A 16,309-nucleotide genomic window follows, 5' to 3' on the forward strand; every position below is an offset into this window, starting at 1 on the left:
GAGTCCCAAATTCTGTTTATCAAAGAATCGCGATCGGTACGAAATTCAACCACATCGAGGATTGATGGTACTGACGGCATAACTGAAAATTCATATTCAAAAGGACCATCGAACTATATCTTACACACCACAACTACGACGAGAAAGGAAAATAAGAAACGTTTTATGGGAAAATCGCCTCGTGCGGCCTCGTCACCAGCACATCCATAATCCCCTCCAGCTCGTCCAGCAGCTCCTCCGCGACCCCGATCCACTCCTTGAACGTGACGACCTCGAACATGAGCTCGTCGCCCTGGACGAAGGCCTGGATCTTCCACTCGCGCAGCGGCTCGTAGTGCGGGTACACCGTCTCGAGCCGGCACGGCACGCCGCCCATAGACATGGTCTCGACGTGGTAGACGTCCTGGTGCACGACCGAGTCGAACCAGTACTCGTCGACTTTGCCAGAGGTGGAGTCGGTGGGCCAGTCGGTGCAGAGCGGCACGATCTCGCGGAGACCCATGCCTTCGTGCGAGGCGCCGGCGATGTGCTGGTGCTGGACGTAGCGGAGGAGGTCGAGGCCCGTCCAGGACGACGCAGAGTTGAATTGCACGCGCATGGGGACGTACTGCCAGGTAGGCCCCATGACGGCGTCGGCGCCGCCGCCACCCGGTAGGTCGACGTGGCGACCGCTGACGACCTCGCCGAAGACGACGTCGCGGGTTCCCAAGCGGCGGGCCAGGCACAGCGCCCAGGCCGCCGTCGGCAGCGTCGCGACTGTGATGTCGCGCTGGCGCGCCGCGATGCTGACGGTGCGCGTCACGGCGTCGGGAATGCCGGCGCCGGTCAGCGGGATGTCGGGGCGCAAGACGGAGAGGCCCTTGGAGCCCTGGAGGAGGTCTTTCCAGTAGGGGACGCTATCCGGGATCGCCTTCTCGACGGTGTGGTATACGAATGCGGAGAAGGGCACGGTATCGTTCGTGGTGCGGCCGTCGTAGATCGCGTTGAGCTGGCGCAGGAGGCTGACCAGGCAGATCTCGTCGTATTGGGAGTGCGAGATGCGGAAGATGAGGCAGGTCGAGCTCTGCTGCTGCACGATCATAAATTTGACAAAGGCGGAGCCGTGCGGCATCTCGTTTTGGATGTCGCCGTCGCACAGGTCCTTCGTGAACGAGGCCATGTCGGTCGCATCATCGACGTCATAGTGCTCGATCTCGGACAGCATGGACTCGAGGACTACGCCGAGACATTGGCCCTCGGCCTCGACGAATACTGTCCGAAGAATCTCGTTACGCTTGATGAGTTCTTGGCAACTTTCCATCAGGCGGTTCTTGTCGATCCCGCCCTCCATGTGCAAGAGCTCGTAGCGGGCCGAGTATCGCGGCAATTTGACCGTGCCATTGACGGCCACATGCTGGAGGGGCCTGGTGGGATATACATCTTTGATCACCCACTCTGGGTTTGCGAGGAGAGGTTGGATCGATTCGGTGACGAACTTGGTAGGATGTTCCTTCTTCAAGAGCGACAAGGGTTTGATTGGTTGCTCTTGACTCATTTTGACATCGGTTCTCTTGTTCTCTTTCATCGCGCCAGCCATGTCATACAGAGTGCGGTACTTGAAGACGTTGGCAACCGTCAAGTCAAAGCCTTCCGCCCTCGCTTCGGCGACAAGCTTCATCGCGCCAATGGAATCGCCTCCCAACAAGAAGAAGCTGTCTTCGAGGCCGATCTCTTCCTCCGAAACCCCGAGGATGCGACTCCATGCCTTGATTAGCTTCCGTTGCTTCGCCGATGACGCCGAGACCTTGGTCGTGCGCACAGCAGAAGAAGCCTGTATCTGATTCGCCGTGGCCGCAGTACGCTCGACCAACCGAAGTGAGCCATCTGGATTGAACTTGGCTAGCCTCTGAGTGCGGTAGTACTTCTGGCCTCCATTGGTTGAGATCCAAGATGGGACGTCAATGGTGTCGAAAGGCAGGGTGGTTTCCGCGGAACCGACTATAAGCTCGCCTGTTGCCCCTAGAGGCACCAGGCTGTCGGGGCTCCTGGGGTCAGCAAGCCATACTTCGGATGCCTGTATATCCGAGAATGGCGGAAGTTGCCTGAGGCTTTCGACACTCGCTTGGCTCAATCGCCGAAGCTCGTCGAGTTCCCCATCATCATTGACTCGCGCCTCGGCTATACGCTTGCCAGGAGCCTCGCAGAACTGTTGTACCAGACGACCGAGCTGCGCCAACATCTTCTGCATCTGTTCGCTCTGCACCGTGTGCGAATCGAAACTGGCCATGATGAGGAAGCCTTTGGGGTCGAGCGAGCAGACGAGCATGAGCGCATACGTGTTAAACTTAAGAGCTTCGTGGGCCGCCTCCTCGTCGCTCGCGGGGACGAAAGCATTGGCCGGTTCTACTTCCCTGTTCGACTGCGCTGCATTGATTTCGTCGGGATCGGCGCTGGGATGCAGGACCAGTCCCGTCCGCAGCTCGCACGCCTCCCTGGCGTCGGGGCTGAGGCGGCGGATGTGCTGCAGCCCGAAATGCTCGTGCGGGATTCCCTGGACCGAGTCCTGGTGGATCTGCTGCAGGTACTCGGATACTGTCATCTCGCGGTCGATCGCCACGCGGACGGGGATTGTCGCAATCATGGGGCCCTCGATTTGCTCAACACCGGCGACCGGGGCGTTTCGACCGGTGAGGGTCTCGCCGAAGACCACGTCGTTGGACGCGGTGTACGATGCCACCAAGAGAGCCCAGGCGCCGCGAATTGCTGTGGCAATGGTAGTACCGTTTAGTCGGCTTTCTACTCCGACGTAATGTTCGAGCAGCGAATCGGCCTTTTGCTGGTACCCCTGATAGGGCAAGGGTGGGAATTGCTCGTCGCCCGCACCATCAAGGCGCTGTTTCCAGTAGTCCTCCGATTCTTGGCGGCTGTTATCGAATAGAAACCTGATGAAGTTATTGAAGTTTGCCGGTCGCTCGACAGCTTCACCCTGGTAGGCCTTGTTGACGCGTTCGACGATCAGCGGCATGGCCCAGCCGTCGTACAGCGCATGATGCATGGTAAGTGCGAAATACGTCTTGTTCGTCTCCTTTTCGTTGGCGACAATCGCATATCTAACCAGAGGTCTGCCCAGCTGTATAGGGTCGTTCCTATCCGCAGCTAGGTAGTCGCTTAGGGTGCATCCGCTCTTTACCGGGCATGAGAACTCCCCCCGCACCACGACTTGCATGAGACCTTGGCCCGCAACTTGTACGATCCGCGTTCGCAAAATGGCAGAATCGGCCGCGGCGGTCTCAAATGCATTTGCAAGGCGCTGCGCTGACTCCAGATCTTGCATCTCGACGACGCGCTGGGCCACATAGGCCTCGCTAACCTTGGCTGACAAGGCCATCAGACCTTCTTGGAGGGGAGAGCAAGGATATATATCTTGCACGTCCTCGGGGCTGATACCGCACACCTCGGAAGTCTCAGTCCTCGCGACATCGGGCGCCCACGCATTAGGGAGCAGAGAGAACGGCGGGACGGTCAAGTTCTCTTCTGTGTCGCACACCTTCGCCGCTGCGGCCATATCCGCCAACACAGGCTTTCCAAAGATGTCGGCAACTGAAAGGGAAACACGTTCTTTCCGCGCCGAAGCCACCAGCTTCATAGCCCGCAGCGAGTCGCCACCCAGACTGAAGAAGTTGTCGGCGGCACCGATATCTATGTCGGGGCCTAGGACCTCGCCCCATAGGCGCGCCAATTGCTTCTCCATATCCGTGCTGGGAGCCCTTCTTGGAACCACCGCCGCAGCAAAAGCCGAGATGTCTCTTCTGCTCATGGATGATCCCAACTCGCGAAGCCGCTTGCGATCTGTCTTGGCCGAAACTAGAAGGGGCATGGTCTGTAGCGGCAAGTAAGCGGCTGGCACCATGTAGATTGGCAAGTACTCGGCGAGGAGACTGTTCATTCCTGCCAGGCACTTTTGCACATCCAAGTTGAATGAGCCCATAAGCTCTTCCGCCGCGGGGACCAGGCCGGCCTTGTCGGAGATGAAAGCCACCAATGTCGGCTCCCCGGTCGCACCTCCCGGTTTGATGACCTCGGCGGCGACACGCGTGCCCGCTGGCAGCTGATCGCGCATATGATGTTCAATCTCTGCCAATTCGATTCTCTGTCCGCGGAGTTTGACTTGCTGATCGCCTCGGCCAACGAAGATGATCGACGCATCTACATCATACTTGACCAAATCACCCGTCTTGTACAAACGACCGCTGCGACCTGGGAGGCCCCCTTCGCATCCATTAGTTAGAAACCTCGGGTTATTGATGAAGACGGCTGAGGTTTTCTCCATATCACCGAGGTACCCAGGGCCCACGATGGGCCCCTCGATCAACAGCTCCCCTACAGCACCAACAGGCACAAGCCGATCGTGGTCTTCCGGATCAACGATCCAAGTGCTTCCGCCCACCCCCTTTCCGATAGTCACCTGCTCCTTCCCATCGCGGCCAACCTGGTTGTTGATGGTACAGCCCACCGTGCACTCCGAGGGTCCGTACGCATTGACCACCGTCGTGCTCTTACTCCACCGGGCACCGTCGCCATTGGAGATGGCCTCGCCGCCGAGTCCCAAGACTTCGAGCGAGGGGATGATGTCGGAGTCGAGGACTCGGGCGACCGAGGGGGTCATGTGCGCCATGTTGACCTGCATCTTGCGGATGGCCCCGCTCAGGTCGTTGACGCGGTCCGCCTCGGAGGGGATGCAGAGGCAGCCTCCGTTGGCCAACGTGCAGAGCATGCAGTCGATGCAGACGTCGAACGCATATGATGCGAAGTCTAGAACGCGAGAGTGTGGTTGGTAGCCCACCAACTCAGCTCGCGGAACCGCGCCGCTTGTGTAGTTCCCGTGCGTGACCAGGACTCCCTTTGGCTTTCCCGTAGATCCCGACGTAAACTGGATGTATAGATTTGTGGCTGGAACTACCACTGGTAGTGTCGTTGTCTCCGGATCGTAGGAACCGATCTCATCGGCAGAGACCACTACATGTTTGGCCTGGGGCGCGATGCGCTCCCCGAGGTGCTTTTGAGACGCCGAGGTGATAATATGTGCTGCACCCGTCTGCTCGACGATCTGGCGCAGTCTACCCTCGGGCTGGCTGGGATCGGTCAGGGCGAACGTGCCGCCTGCCTTCATGATGGCCAAGACCCCAATTACTGTCCATCGCGACTTCTCGAAGCACAGAGGGACATTTACCCCCGAACCCACACCAATAGAAACCAGGTATCGGGCCAGGCGGGTTGACAGCTGATCAACCTCTCCGTAGGTCAAGTCGCCATCCCAGGAGTTGACGGCAGCTCGTTCGGGATCTCGCTGTGCCTGGTCGGCTATGATATCCTGCATGCAAGTCTGTAGCGCGGGTGGCACGGGTGTGTTCCATTGCCATATCTTAGTAAGATCTTCCACGCTGGTCGTGTCACTGCCATCGGGCATGGTGACTTCTTTCTGCTGATTAGATTTGTTGTCCGCATTAGAAGGCACCTCGGCCCCTAAGGTATCGGTTGCTGTGTGCATTTGGGGTATCACGTGTCGCCGGCCAGGAACGATCTCAAATATAGCAAACAACTAGGAACGATATGCGGCACAGCCAATAATATGCAGGAAGGACGCAGGAATATAGTGGGAAAAGGTGAGTTGAAGTAACACTCGTGCATATACAGTAGGTTGGAGGCACCGCCAAAAGTTTTGCGACGACCCCTCCAGCGCCGACACGACGACAGAAGCCCTTCTTGGGCGTCGCTTGCAGGCCCTCTCTCCTCCCCGCTTTACCGGGCAATGGAACAGTGATGGGTGACATTGCAAAACGGCCGATACAGGCCCCTGACGACGAGCGCGACCCCATCGGCTGGATGCGCTATTTCGCAAGACGAGAGTCGATTGGACCTCGGCGTCGCTAATGTCGTAAAAGGCACCACATGGGAAGCCGTAGAGTGGGAGAGTGGTAAGATGCCCCCACCATCGGCGGATCAGATAACTTAAAAGAAGGATCTGATAAAAATTTGGCACGGCCAAGCCCTGATTCGGATGCCGCGCTAGGCCTGCTTAGGCCTGGGAGGAGGAGTCTGAGGGGCCTGGAGGCTGGAGGGGCATGAGAGCTTCGGGGGGAAACAGGCCTTGGCATGCTGTGTGGACATGGAATTGTCACACCAATCAACCAGTCATGGCGGTCGGCGTACTACGCATGCACAACTATGTACCAGGCTACTGGAGGACTGGTACGGTGCGACCTTTCGGCACTGGATCGGAGCTGGGTGGACCGTCCTTGATGGAATCCCTGTCGGATCTGATAAGATAAAAAGAGGATACGAACTTCGACCCCTGAGGTGCCCAAACCCTTGGATGATCAATTTCTCAACGATTCTACTCAACTTACCGACTTAGACTCCGGTGAATTTCTAGCGACTTATCCTAATACCTACACCCGGCAGGTGAACATGGGGCCATCCGGCTCAGGACTACTATTCCACAAGGTAATCAATCGCCATGCGATCAGTCCTGTTGGCCGAGACCGCTCGCCCCCGCTCTCCTGCACGGCGTCCACCACTGGGCTTCGCGCAAGCTTGTTCCTTCTCTTCTCGTTATAATTTCTGAGATAGCCGATACATGATTCGCACGATTCCTTCCCAGCCATTGCCAGCTGTACACGGCAACGAATACAGCTGCCCTCTTTCCTAGCCTTGTCCACTTGACGTTGCCGTTGAAGTTTACCCCTACCTGTACAATCCGTGCATCGAAGAGTCTTTCTGCCCCCAGGCAAGACCGCTGCGCATTGAGTGCAGCGCGAAGCATCGCGGTATCTGGCCATTCTATTTCTTTTCTGTTCTCCGTACTTGACCCTGCAGCCTTTACAGCACCGTGTCGTGTCGTCTGTCGCCAACTTGGCTCCACACTCTGTGCACATGCCCCGAGATTCCCGAAGAGCTCTCAATTCCCTACGCCATTCTGCCTTGCGACTAGCCTGTACCTGCTTGACATCCAGGCAAGGAGGGCAAAGCTGGAAGCGCCCGGCATCTGGACGCTCTCTGCAGCACACACAGATAAGGCCCGGCGTCCCTCTTGTCTGACTCGTGAGGGCTTGAGGTGAGGTTGGAGCCAGTATGAGCTTGTTGATGTCCATTGTGAGGTGATTTTAACAATGCCGAGGTCATTTCGCCCATGCATTACCCATTGCTTCCCTCTGTATTCATATACTTCACTCATTGAGTAATTAATGGGATAACCATGTCTTTCTTACTGTGTCTAATAATGACATTGTTCCACTGATTTGCCACATACACTGGTTCTTAGATACTAGATCTCGATCTGTCTGATATATCATTCTCGGGGTGCTGAACAAAGGAGAGTGACCATGGGACCATCTGCCTTGAGCCTGCTAGTTCATGATGTAATCAATCGCCATGCGATCAAATCCATGGATTGTTACGATATCATCCACCACCAGCTCGTTGTCGCCCGGGTCCGTTTCCATGAGATCTTGCTCGACACTCTCCCGTACAAGATCCGGTTTTGCTTCTTCTTCTTCTTCTTCATCATCATCATTTTCCTGTTCATCGTCCAGCACCGGCTGCTGCTCCGGCTTTTGCGCATCCGCCTTATGCTTCCCCTTATTGCGACACTTCCGGTTAAAGCCTTTTAGCACCTCTAAGCAGGTCTCACAATGAACACACCCTGCTTTCCTCAGGCGGCTGATGCAGCGAACACAGACCAAATTATCCCGTGCCTGTCCCCGCCGCTTTTGCGTATAACTGGTTTTCTTAGCTCTGCAGTCCTTGCAGATTAATCCTCCTTCGCCCGCCGGCTCGATCCCGCACGCTGTGCAAAGCCCTCGCAATTTCAGGCTGGAGTATCGGCGGGCGTTCTGTTGCCTCTTCCGAACCACCTTGGCATCCGTCGTTTCGTTCTGCCGGGCAGCCTCATGGGCCACGCACGACCGGGTGTGCGGTCCCGCCGTTGACCTCTCACCGCAGCGCTCGCCGATGGAGTCCTGGTCCTCCCTCGTTTTCATTGTCGAGCCTTCCTTAATTCTTGATGCCAGGCGCTTCATCGTATCGAATTTGCAACCATCGCACTTCCGTTTGCCCTCTTCAATGGGAGTCTCCAGGCATGTGAAGCATTTCCTACCTGTCTTGTCAGGCAATGAGACTTCGAGCTGACCTCGGGCCGACTTACCTTTGCCTGGAGCCATTGTGACGTGACCCTAATTGTGATTATTCTGGTATGCCTGAAAGTCCCTTCCCACAACTTCTCAGTGCTCTTTATAACTATATACTATTTGTCACGCTGGAAAACAAAGAGCAATATTTCTAAAGTTTTGAGCAATGGTATTGTTCATAATTCTTTTGGTAGTCATTGTATTGTGAAGCCGTCTAAGGGAAATACTGTACTTAATCGGTGGACAAAGGGGAAACGGACAAGTCCTTCAGTACCAGGAGCGAGGAGTGGCGTTCCGTCCTTTGTCATCGCTTGAAAAGTACTATCACGAGGCCATACAGTCCAAGCGAATAATCCTTTGTCCCAGCAAAAAAAGTAGGAGTTTCTCAGAGAGGATTCCAGTAATGTACCAAATGTACGTACGTACAGTTGAATAGGGAATGAGCCGTCTCATGTACCTCTGTGTTTTGTGTGAGCAGAATACCAAGGTCTTACCAGGCTCTTTTGGGTTTATGAGATTTCTGTCCGGGATGCTACACTTCCAACGCCATACGTCTTGGCATTTGATCCCTATATTCCCCTGTCACATCTCTTTCAACCGCCTTGTTCGGCAGTAATATATGTGACAAGAAGATATGGATGTGGTATACGACCGAGAACTGACATGGAAAGGGAAGGAGTAGGCACGGTTAGTAAGATCACCCAATAAGCTGGGGAACACAGCCGGTTATAAACACATACAACACAGAAAAATAAGAAATATTGACGGTAACTCATGATTATATCATATTTAAGACTTTCTTCATTTAATCTACCAGGGTCCCAAAATGCCCGCCAAATCTGACTAGATAGCGTACAGACTGTTTCTCAAGTATCGTACTTTGGCTCTTACCTTGATTACTGACTCTTTACATAACATCGACTGTACCAAATGCTCCAAGTCTAATATCTTACCTTTTAATATAGAATCACCACAGCCCAGCAGCCCTAGATGTCTCCTATTGAGCCTAGCAAGATCAGCACAAAAGGAAATCGATAGCCATACGATCATCCACCTGAGAGACCGTCTCCAAAAGACCTTGATCGCTGCTTTCCTGTACCTCTACTGCTGGCACAGGAAGGCTGTCCTGTACCGCTTCCCCTGGTGCATAAAGGTCACCACCATCGATATCTTGTACAACCTGCATTAGCTCGTCTGCATGTCGCACCGCATCGTCTTCACGAGACGAAGGCTTGAGGCCTCGACTCTTTCTCCTCCTCTTCAAAGCACAAGGCTCGCAATAGGTCATCTCGACCCTGGGCGGTCTTCTTCTGCAAAGGGTGCACATCCCCTTTCTCTTGATCTCGTCCCGCCGCTGCTGTTGGGCCCGCAGCTTGCGTTCCCACGCTTCGGGGCCCACTTTGCGTTTGCGCCCCTTTTCCGCGCACTCTTCACACTGCGTCCTCCCGCTCCTCGCGGGCGCCTTCTTACACTGGGCACACAGCCCCTGCGACTTGATAGCCTCGTATCGGATGGCCCCAAGCTCGCGTTTTCGCTCTGCCGCCTTCACCCTTTTCGCCTCGCCGGCCTCGCCGCACTTCGCGCATTCCCTCTGCCCGTCCACGGGCCACTCGCTCGCACAGCGACGGCACCGTCCCTGCTCCATCAGCTCCAGGCGCCGCCTGCACGCGAGCTCGGCCTGCGTTTTAGCCCGCCGATGCTCGTTCCGGCGGAGCTCCTTCGCGGCGTGCGCGCGGCCGATCATGGTGCAGTTGTAGCACCGGGGCTCCCCCTCCATGGCGGGCGTGGCGCGGCACAAGACGCACCGGGCCGGTTCTCTTCCGCCGGCCCCCGGTCCGCCCTTGCCGTACCTTTGGGTCCACTCCTTGTCCACTCTCTGTCTGTTCAGCGCCTGCTGCTGACGTCGATCCTGCGCCGCGACCCGGCAAGCTTCGCAAGTTTGGTTTTGCCCCACGTCGGGATGCTCGCCGCACAATATGCACAGGTACTCCGACATCGCGTCCGACGCTACAAGGGCTTCTTCTTCTATCGTGTCAGTGTCGCATGTTTCACAACCCTTTCTTTTTCCTGACCGACAGATAGCGCAGGGTCTAGTATCCGCTCCGTCTTCTTTTCCCCCTCCCTCACCTTCTTGTGCCGCCGAAGGCGACACTATCACTGGAGATTTCGGCATTCGCGGGCGCCTACATACTGGGTCCTTAGGCAGTAGTCCAGGCAGTAGCGGACGCACATCTGGTGATGCCGTTGTTGCACTGCGGGTTGTTGGAGCCATGGTGCCTGTTGCCTGCTGTGAATTTGGATTCCACTTCGATCGATCATGGCTGGTCCTTGCTTGTAGCTTCTTGGTCTTTACACTATATATATACTATATAAAAGTTGGTATATCTGTACCCTTCGAAAGAATAAATCGAAAACCATGCCATTGTTCTGTGGGAAGTAGCACACTATTGCCATTGTGGGAGCCACCCAGTCTCAGCTAATACCACTTCTAGGTTAAAGCTGTGTAGCTACACCCCTGACCCAATGCGATGGATAAAGAGGAATAACAAAGGAAAGCCGCGGCCCGTATAAAAGCAATGTTCACGCTTATAAATGGCCAAAGAAACCAACAGTGTAGAATGTCACTCATGCAGGGAGTATACCTGCATCAAAAGAGTTCACCTGGGGATGATGAACCTGGGCCCTCTGCTCGGGCCGGGAGTAATCAAGCAGGGGTTTTCGGCCCAGATTACTTTCAGCTTACCAGAAACTGATAGAACACACCTGGATAGCATTCCAAGGTTTAAGAATTGATATGGCCGTTGGATGGATCCTAGGCGGGAAGATCCGTTGCCGGGCCGTTCTCTCATGGCCAGATGCCACATAGTGGGCTGAGGTTCACAGAACAGCCCCTGACAGCAGGGATGCTCCCCTGGCTGCTTAGCTGCAGGGAAGCCCGAGTCGATTGGTTGGCTTTGCTGCGGTCTAAGGGCGCCGGATAATGCACCCAATGTTTGTGCAGCTGAAGAGATCGGGCGTGCGCAGTCGATGGGACGGGCCCCCTCGCGGCACTGTGGTCTGGTAACTACTTTCGCTTACTGGGTCAAGGGCTCTTAAGATGACACGAATACCCAGCCTTTTCCAGGAGATTCAATGAGAAGAGCTACATAGTCGTGGATGATGCTACCAGCTACTCTCCATGAATTTATATGCTGGCGTTGGCATGACCTCCGGGTAACGCACAACTATTTTCAAGGTCCCTAAATATACCTACTTCAGGTCACGAAGCAGGGAAGCTTCGATCTGTGAAACGCAGTACGCAGCTGCAATGGCGTCCAATGCGCTTTTGATCTTGGGTGATGGGGCCTGTGATTGCTGGCTCTATTGGCCGTATCGGTTTGGGGACATTTGCCAAGACTTCTGGCCGGGTTTGCGGCTGATTCTCGTATAGGGAATGTCGGGATCCCTGGAAAACTGACCATCTCACGACTTTCCCTTTCTCGGCGTGGCTTGCTTCGATATGGCTGCGCAAACACGCACCCTTGCTTGACGCCGTGTCACCGCTCTCTGCTGGCAACCAAATGAAGAAGCGCCTGGGAGGTTCCACGTAAAATGGCGATAAAGCCATCAAGCAAACAAGATGCGCCAATCGCGCTCTTGCTGAGTCTAGACCAGGCCAGTGAGGAGATATTTCAAATATCATGCACTTCCCACAAATGGGCCCTCTAACCCATTCTCTGCGGGATTCTGAGCGACCATCGTCTGCTCGTTCTTCCTCCAAGGTTCGCACACATGCTTGCTTGAGACGCTGGGACAGCAAGACAAGATTTCCCTCACCTGGCGCCATGGATGACTACCTCGACACTACTCCGGCACGGGAGCCGCCGCCCGGACAGGAGTCCAACCTCGTCGATCCAGAGTCCATATCCTACCAGCTGGTGACCGTCATTGCCGTCATGTCTGCACTGACGGTTCTGCTGACCGGATCTCGAACGTATGTTCGACTCCGAGTGACCAATTCATTCGGGTTAGACGATTGTAAGTTTCACTATCGTAACGTGCTGCAAGACCATACCCTGTACTTACTAGTCGTCTCAGGGTTTTGTATCGCATCAACGGTAAGAATGTCTGACTCGAGGACTTGTCCATGACGTTAATTATGTCCCTCCTTTTAGCTAGCCACACTCGCATATGCTGGTGTAGTATTGAAGCGTCAGTCGAAGAAACTGCTATCCCATAGCCTTGGAACAAACATTGCTGACGGTTATGTAGTCTGTGATATGCCAGGCAACAGTTTGCTTGGGATTCATATGTGGGATGTTTCGCTACGCAAGTTCATATTCTATATGAAGGTATGTACTGTCACTTTTGTCAGTGCTGTTGGGGTTGGGTTAGCAATGTTCCTTGTCTGCTGTTTGGCTACTAGGTACTGATTACTTCTGTTGAGTAGCTCTCTATCGCAGACATGGTTCTTCATCGCGTCTGCAACACTTTGATCAAGGTGGCGTTCTTGTTCTTGTATCTCCGTCTCTTCGGTACCGTGCGCCGGGTCAGAATCATGATATGGGCCGGATTAGCCGTCGTGATTGCTTTTGCAATTGCCTATCTCATCACTGATATGGTGACATGTGTACCGTGGCCTGGCGAACACGGCGGGTTCTTGGATGAAACCTTCCAGGAACGGTGCCTTTATAACTCGCCACGGCTACTCTTGGCCGGGTGCTACTTCGGTGTTTTTACGGACTTCTACATCATGTTCATCCCATTGAGTCAGGTAAAGGACCTCGGACTTCCCAGAAAGCGAAAGATAGGAATCAGCTTTATCTTCTTGACAGGCTTGATGTGAGTACCTCTTCCATGTTACGAATTACCGACTGATTCATTGGCAGGGCGATCGCCGCTGGGTTGGCCAATCTTGTCATGCAGTACTATCTGGACATCGAAGACTTCTCTTGGACTTCGGGAATAGCAATCTACGCCACATGGTAAGCTTGTCACATTCATCTTCAGCCCTCCATTTTGCGGCACTGGCGGCATGTCAGAAGCCCGAAGAGAACATTCCAGACTGATTTGACGAACGACAGTTACATCGAACTCAGCATGGGTCTCGTGTCCCTATCTTTGCCAGTCGTCCTCGCCTTGTTCGTGAGCCGCGTCACCGACCTCAGCCGGACCCTGAGCTCCTGGGTTCGCCGCTCACGCGAGCATTTGGCCTCGGGCGAGAGTACCTCGAGCCTGTACCCCGAGGGCAGTCGCGCGGCGGCAGCAACAGCGCCGGAGTTGCCACAACACGCCACGAGCCCGGGGCTCCCCGGAATGCGTAAGTTCATTCGCAACTTCAATCGCTCCCGTGCTCAGGGATCCGAGCCTGGCGTTGTCTTGTCCACTTTCAACGACCTGACTACGGCTGACTTCAGCTACCACGCCCAATTGAAGAAGACCCTGAAGCCCAGCCAAGCCGTGCGTAGCAGCAAGAACTACGAGAAATTCGGATGACGGCTTCTCCTCGACGTCATGCATTCCTCGACTTTTGCATAGTTTGTATGCCCCGAAGTCGACGGGATGCGTTTCGAGTCGTCCATTGAAGGAAGTTGGAAGGCGGAAGGCGAAGGAGTTGAAACAGGCCTCATCGATGGAGATGGCGTGGAAGGAGAGAGGCGGCTTGGGCAATTCTATATTTAAACCCTGAAGCCAAGCGAAGGGGACGTGTAAGTAGGTACATAGTGGAGAACGTAGATCAGGATGACATGATAAGGTAAAAAGTAGAACCCTTTTGGCCAGCCGACAACCGGACGTTCTAGAGCTTCTCTTCCCGTGTCCCCACCGCCTCCCACCTGCTGGGAAGTGCCGCGTCATTATGGGCGAAGGCGTCCCAATGCCGGTGGAGGATCAAGATTAAGCAACTTCGCCCAAGCATTGCGGCGCGAAGATCCCTGTGGGGGCCTGACGGGTTCCGGGGCTCGCGGGCCATGCCACCCCTGGCCCAAACTAGCCAGGGGAGGTTTATCAGTGGGGGGCTTGGGGGGTTCGTTTCGACGTGAAACTGAACACACATAGAAAAAACGTCAGCTCCCCAGCCGCGATCCTCCCAATTGGAAAAGAAGAAAAAATTATTATGGGCAAGACGGTGCTTTTCTTCGGGCTGTTGGAGCAGTTGGTCGCGTGCCTCACTGCCTCTGGGGATTTTGTCCCACCTGCTTGCTCATCCGTCACTCGACTTGTCACAGGGCTGAGCTGAAGCATTGGGATCAATCAATCGCTGTGAATGGCCCAACGACACACACTCTCAGCTCCTATCAACAGCTGTTGTTTAATTTGGCCCAAGTGTTGGCCTAGTTCGGGTCTTTTTCTTGCCCCCTAAGAGACGTCAGGGACCTCTGTTCAGGGACCTCTGTTCAGGGACCTCTGTTCAGGGACCTCTCTGTCAGTACAGTAGGCATGTTTCGCTGCAACCCTGCTATGCGAAACGGCAGATCCCAATAAGGCTTTTTAAAGTGCCGTGAAGCAGTGCTATTGGTTGTGCCACACGCCCCAAGAACGGCTGCGATAGGCCTCGAGCGAACGAAGTTTGCCGATGCGCATCATTGGCCTCGACGCTGACAGGCCGACAGGGGAGAACGGTCTTCCAACGATTGACAGAAGTCTATCTAGTTTATCTCGTCCCGTGGTGAACATCAATCACATGCAACCTACTTCAACCTTACTGTAAGCCCCAAGAGACCCGACGAAGAACTACGCTTCAATAAGCCAGGCGCCCTCGGCAGAACCCTCGGCCGGGCGACGGGCAGCGCTTGTTTCACGTAACCCGGAGCTTAAACGGACAGCCGCACGCTTGGCGTTGGGCAGCAGCGACGACGCACACACAAGACTGGTGGAAGCCAAGACAAGCCAAGCCTCCTCCCCCATCACGACTCCCCTTCTTTTTCTCCTCGTTTGTGTGCGCCGTCGCCGACTCTGACTTCACTCGTTCAATTCGTAGGCCCGAAATCTGGCCGAAATTGGATTGGGAACCATTTAACCCGACACTCGAGCTACTGGTACAAGTATGGGCTGACGCGGTTGGGAGGGCTGTGGTTCGTGTGGTTCGCGTGGTGCCTGTGGTGCCTGTGGCTCCTTTGGCTCCGGTGGAGTGCAGATCGCTCGCTAGCCGCTACCGGAACTGCCTTAGCCCTTAGCCCACGAGGCAACGCGACCTCGCCGTCCCCACGAGATTATCTCATTCGTCGCCGACAATAAGGTAGATCGGCAGCGTCACCTACTCCGTCTGTACAGCTCTGCTTTCCACGCATCTGGTTTTATCTGTAACGGCCGGAAAAGAAAGCCGGATCCGCACACAAAACAGCACCAATACCACCACATAACATACTATGGTACATGCAGGCACACATCGACATACAGTATTGCTGCTTCCTTTTTTCGGACGGCCCCTGCACGCACTGCAACTGCACTGCACTGCACTGCACCGTTCGAGAAACCAAAGACTTCGGTGGGGGTGAGCCCTGATCAAGGGAAGGTCAAGACTCCCACTTAATTGCACTGTACCAGTCCCTAACCTTCTCCAGCACATTACCTGGGAGGATCTACCAGCCGTAGACGCTTGGCAAATATGCGACCCCCTTTAGACGCCAAGCTGCGTGGGGGAAAGGAGGCTTCATCATGGTAATCTCAGCCGGCAGGGGTTACTGTGCGGGCCAGGCACCGTACCTTTTCACCCTTCCAGACCAGAACAGACCTATCCATTCCCCTCTCCTTCGCCCATTCGATACACATGACTGACTGATCATCAAAAGGGAACCCACTCCTCTTGGCCAAGCTGATCGTCAATGCCGGCTCGCTTTGATAAACCAAATCTCCTAGCGGATCGTCGCTCTTGGCAAACCAGGTTCGCCTGTATCGGATTATAGGCTCTCGATATTATAGCAAAACAAAAATTGCCTGTCAATATGGTGTTGTCAAAGGGATATTTGTGCTTAAATACAGAGCATCCTCTGAGATTGACTCTTTCTTGGCCGGACCAACTCAAACACACTCCTTTGGCTGGACTATCCCCCTCCCCTCCCAACTAACTTACACGGCAAGTCGACGACACTAGAGCATAAGATCTCTCTCCGTCTGCCAGTAAGAAGTTTGCATAGTCGTGCACCCCTTGGGTTCATCTCATCAGC

The 16,309-nt window shown here is 54.8% G+C and overlaps 4 protein-coding genes across 4 annotated transcripts; 1 reads left to right on the forward strand and 3 right to left on the reverse strand.

Moving 5' to 3' along the window:
• Positions 1–163: 163 nt before the first annotated feature.
• Positions 164–5,527, reverse strand: PG986_005193 (peptide synthetase; the record flags this gene model as incomplete). The annotated part of the gene is made up of 1 exon (XM_066841415.1): positions 164–5,527. The coding sequence occupies one exon, from the start codon at positions 5,525–5,527 to the stop codon at positions 164–166; it is 5,364 nt and encodes a 1,787-aa protein (XP_066701277.1).
• A 1,858-nt stretch (positions 5,528–7,385) lies between these two features.
• Positions 7,386–8,198, reverse strand: PG986_005194 (uncharacterized protein; the record flags this gene model as incomplete). Its single annotated transcript, XM_066841416.1, has 2 exons — positions 7,386–8,134; positions 8,183–8,198. 2 exons carry the CDS (start codon positions 8,196–8,198, stop codon positions 7,386–7,388), a joined length of 765 nt encoding a protein of 254 aa, XP_066701278.1.
• A 982-nt stretch (positions 8,199–9,180) lies between these two features.
• On the reverse strand, positions 9,181–10,161 carry PG986_005195 (uncharacterized protein; the record flags this gene model as incomplete). The annotated part of the gene is made up of 1 exon (XM_066841417.1): positions 9,181–10,161. The coding sequence occupies one exon, from the start codon at positions 10,159–10,161 to the stop codon at positions 9,181–9,183; it is 981 nt and encodes a 326-aa protein (XP_066701279.1).
• Positions 10,162–11,845: 1,684 nt separating this feature from the next.
• PG986_005196 (uncharacterized protein) lies at positions 11,846–13,640 on the forward strand (the record flags this gene model as incomplete). Its single annotated transcript, XM_066841418.1, has 7 exons — positions 11,846–12,182; positions 12,243–12,262; positions 12,320–12,356; positions 12,417–12,496; positions 12,595–12,986; positions 13,034–13,129; positions 13,229–13,640. 7 exons carry the CDS (start codon positions 11,846–11,848, stop codon positions 13,638–13,640), a joined length of 1,374 nt encoding a protein of 457 aa, XP_066701280.1.
• Positions 13,641–16,309: the final 2,669 nt, after the last annotated feature.

This window comes from Apiospora aurea, assembly GCF_038362705.1.
Source record: "Apiospora aurea strain CBS 24483 chromosome Unknown utg000004l_segment0_segment0, whole genome shotgun sequence".
Classification (NCBI taxonomy): Eukaryota; Fungi; Ascomycota; class Sordariomycetes; order Amphisphaeriales; family Apiosporaceae; genus Apiospora; species Apiospora aurea.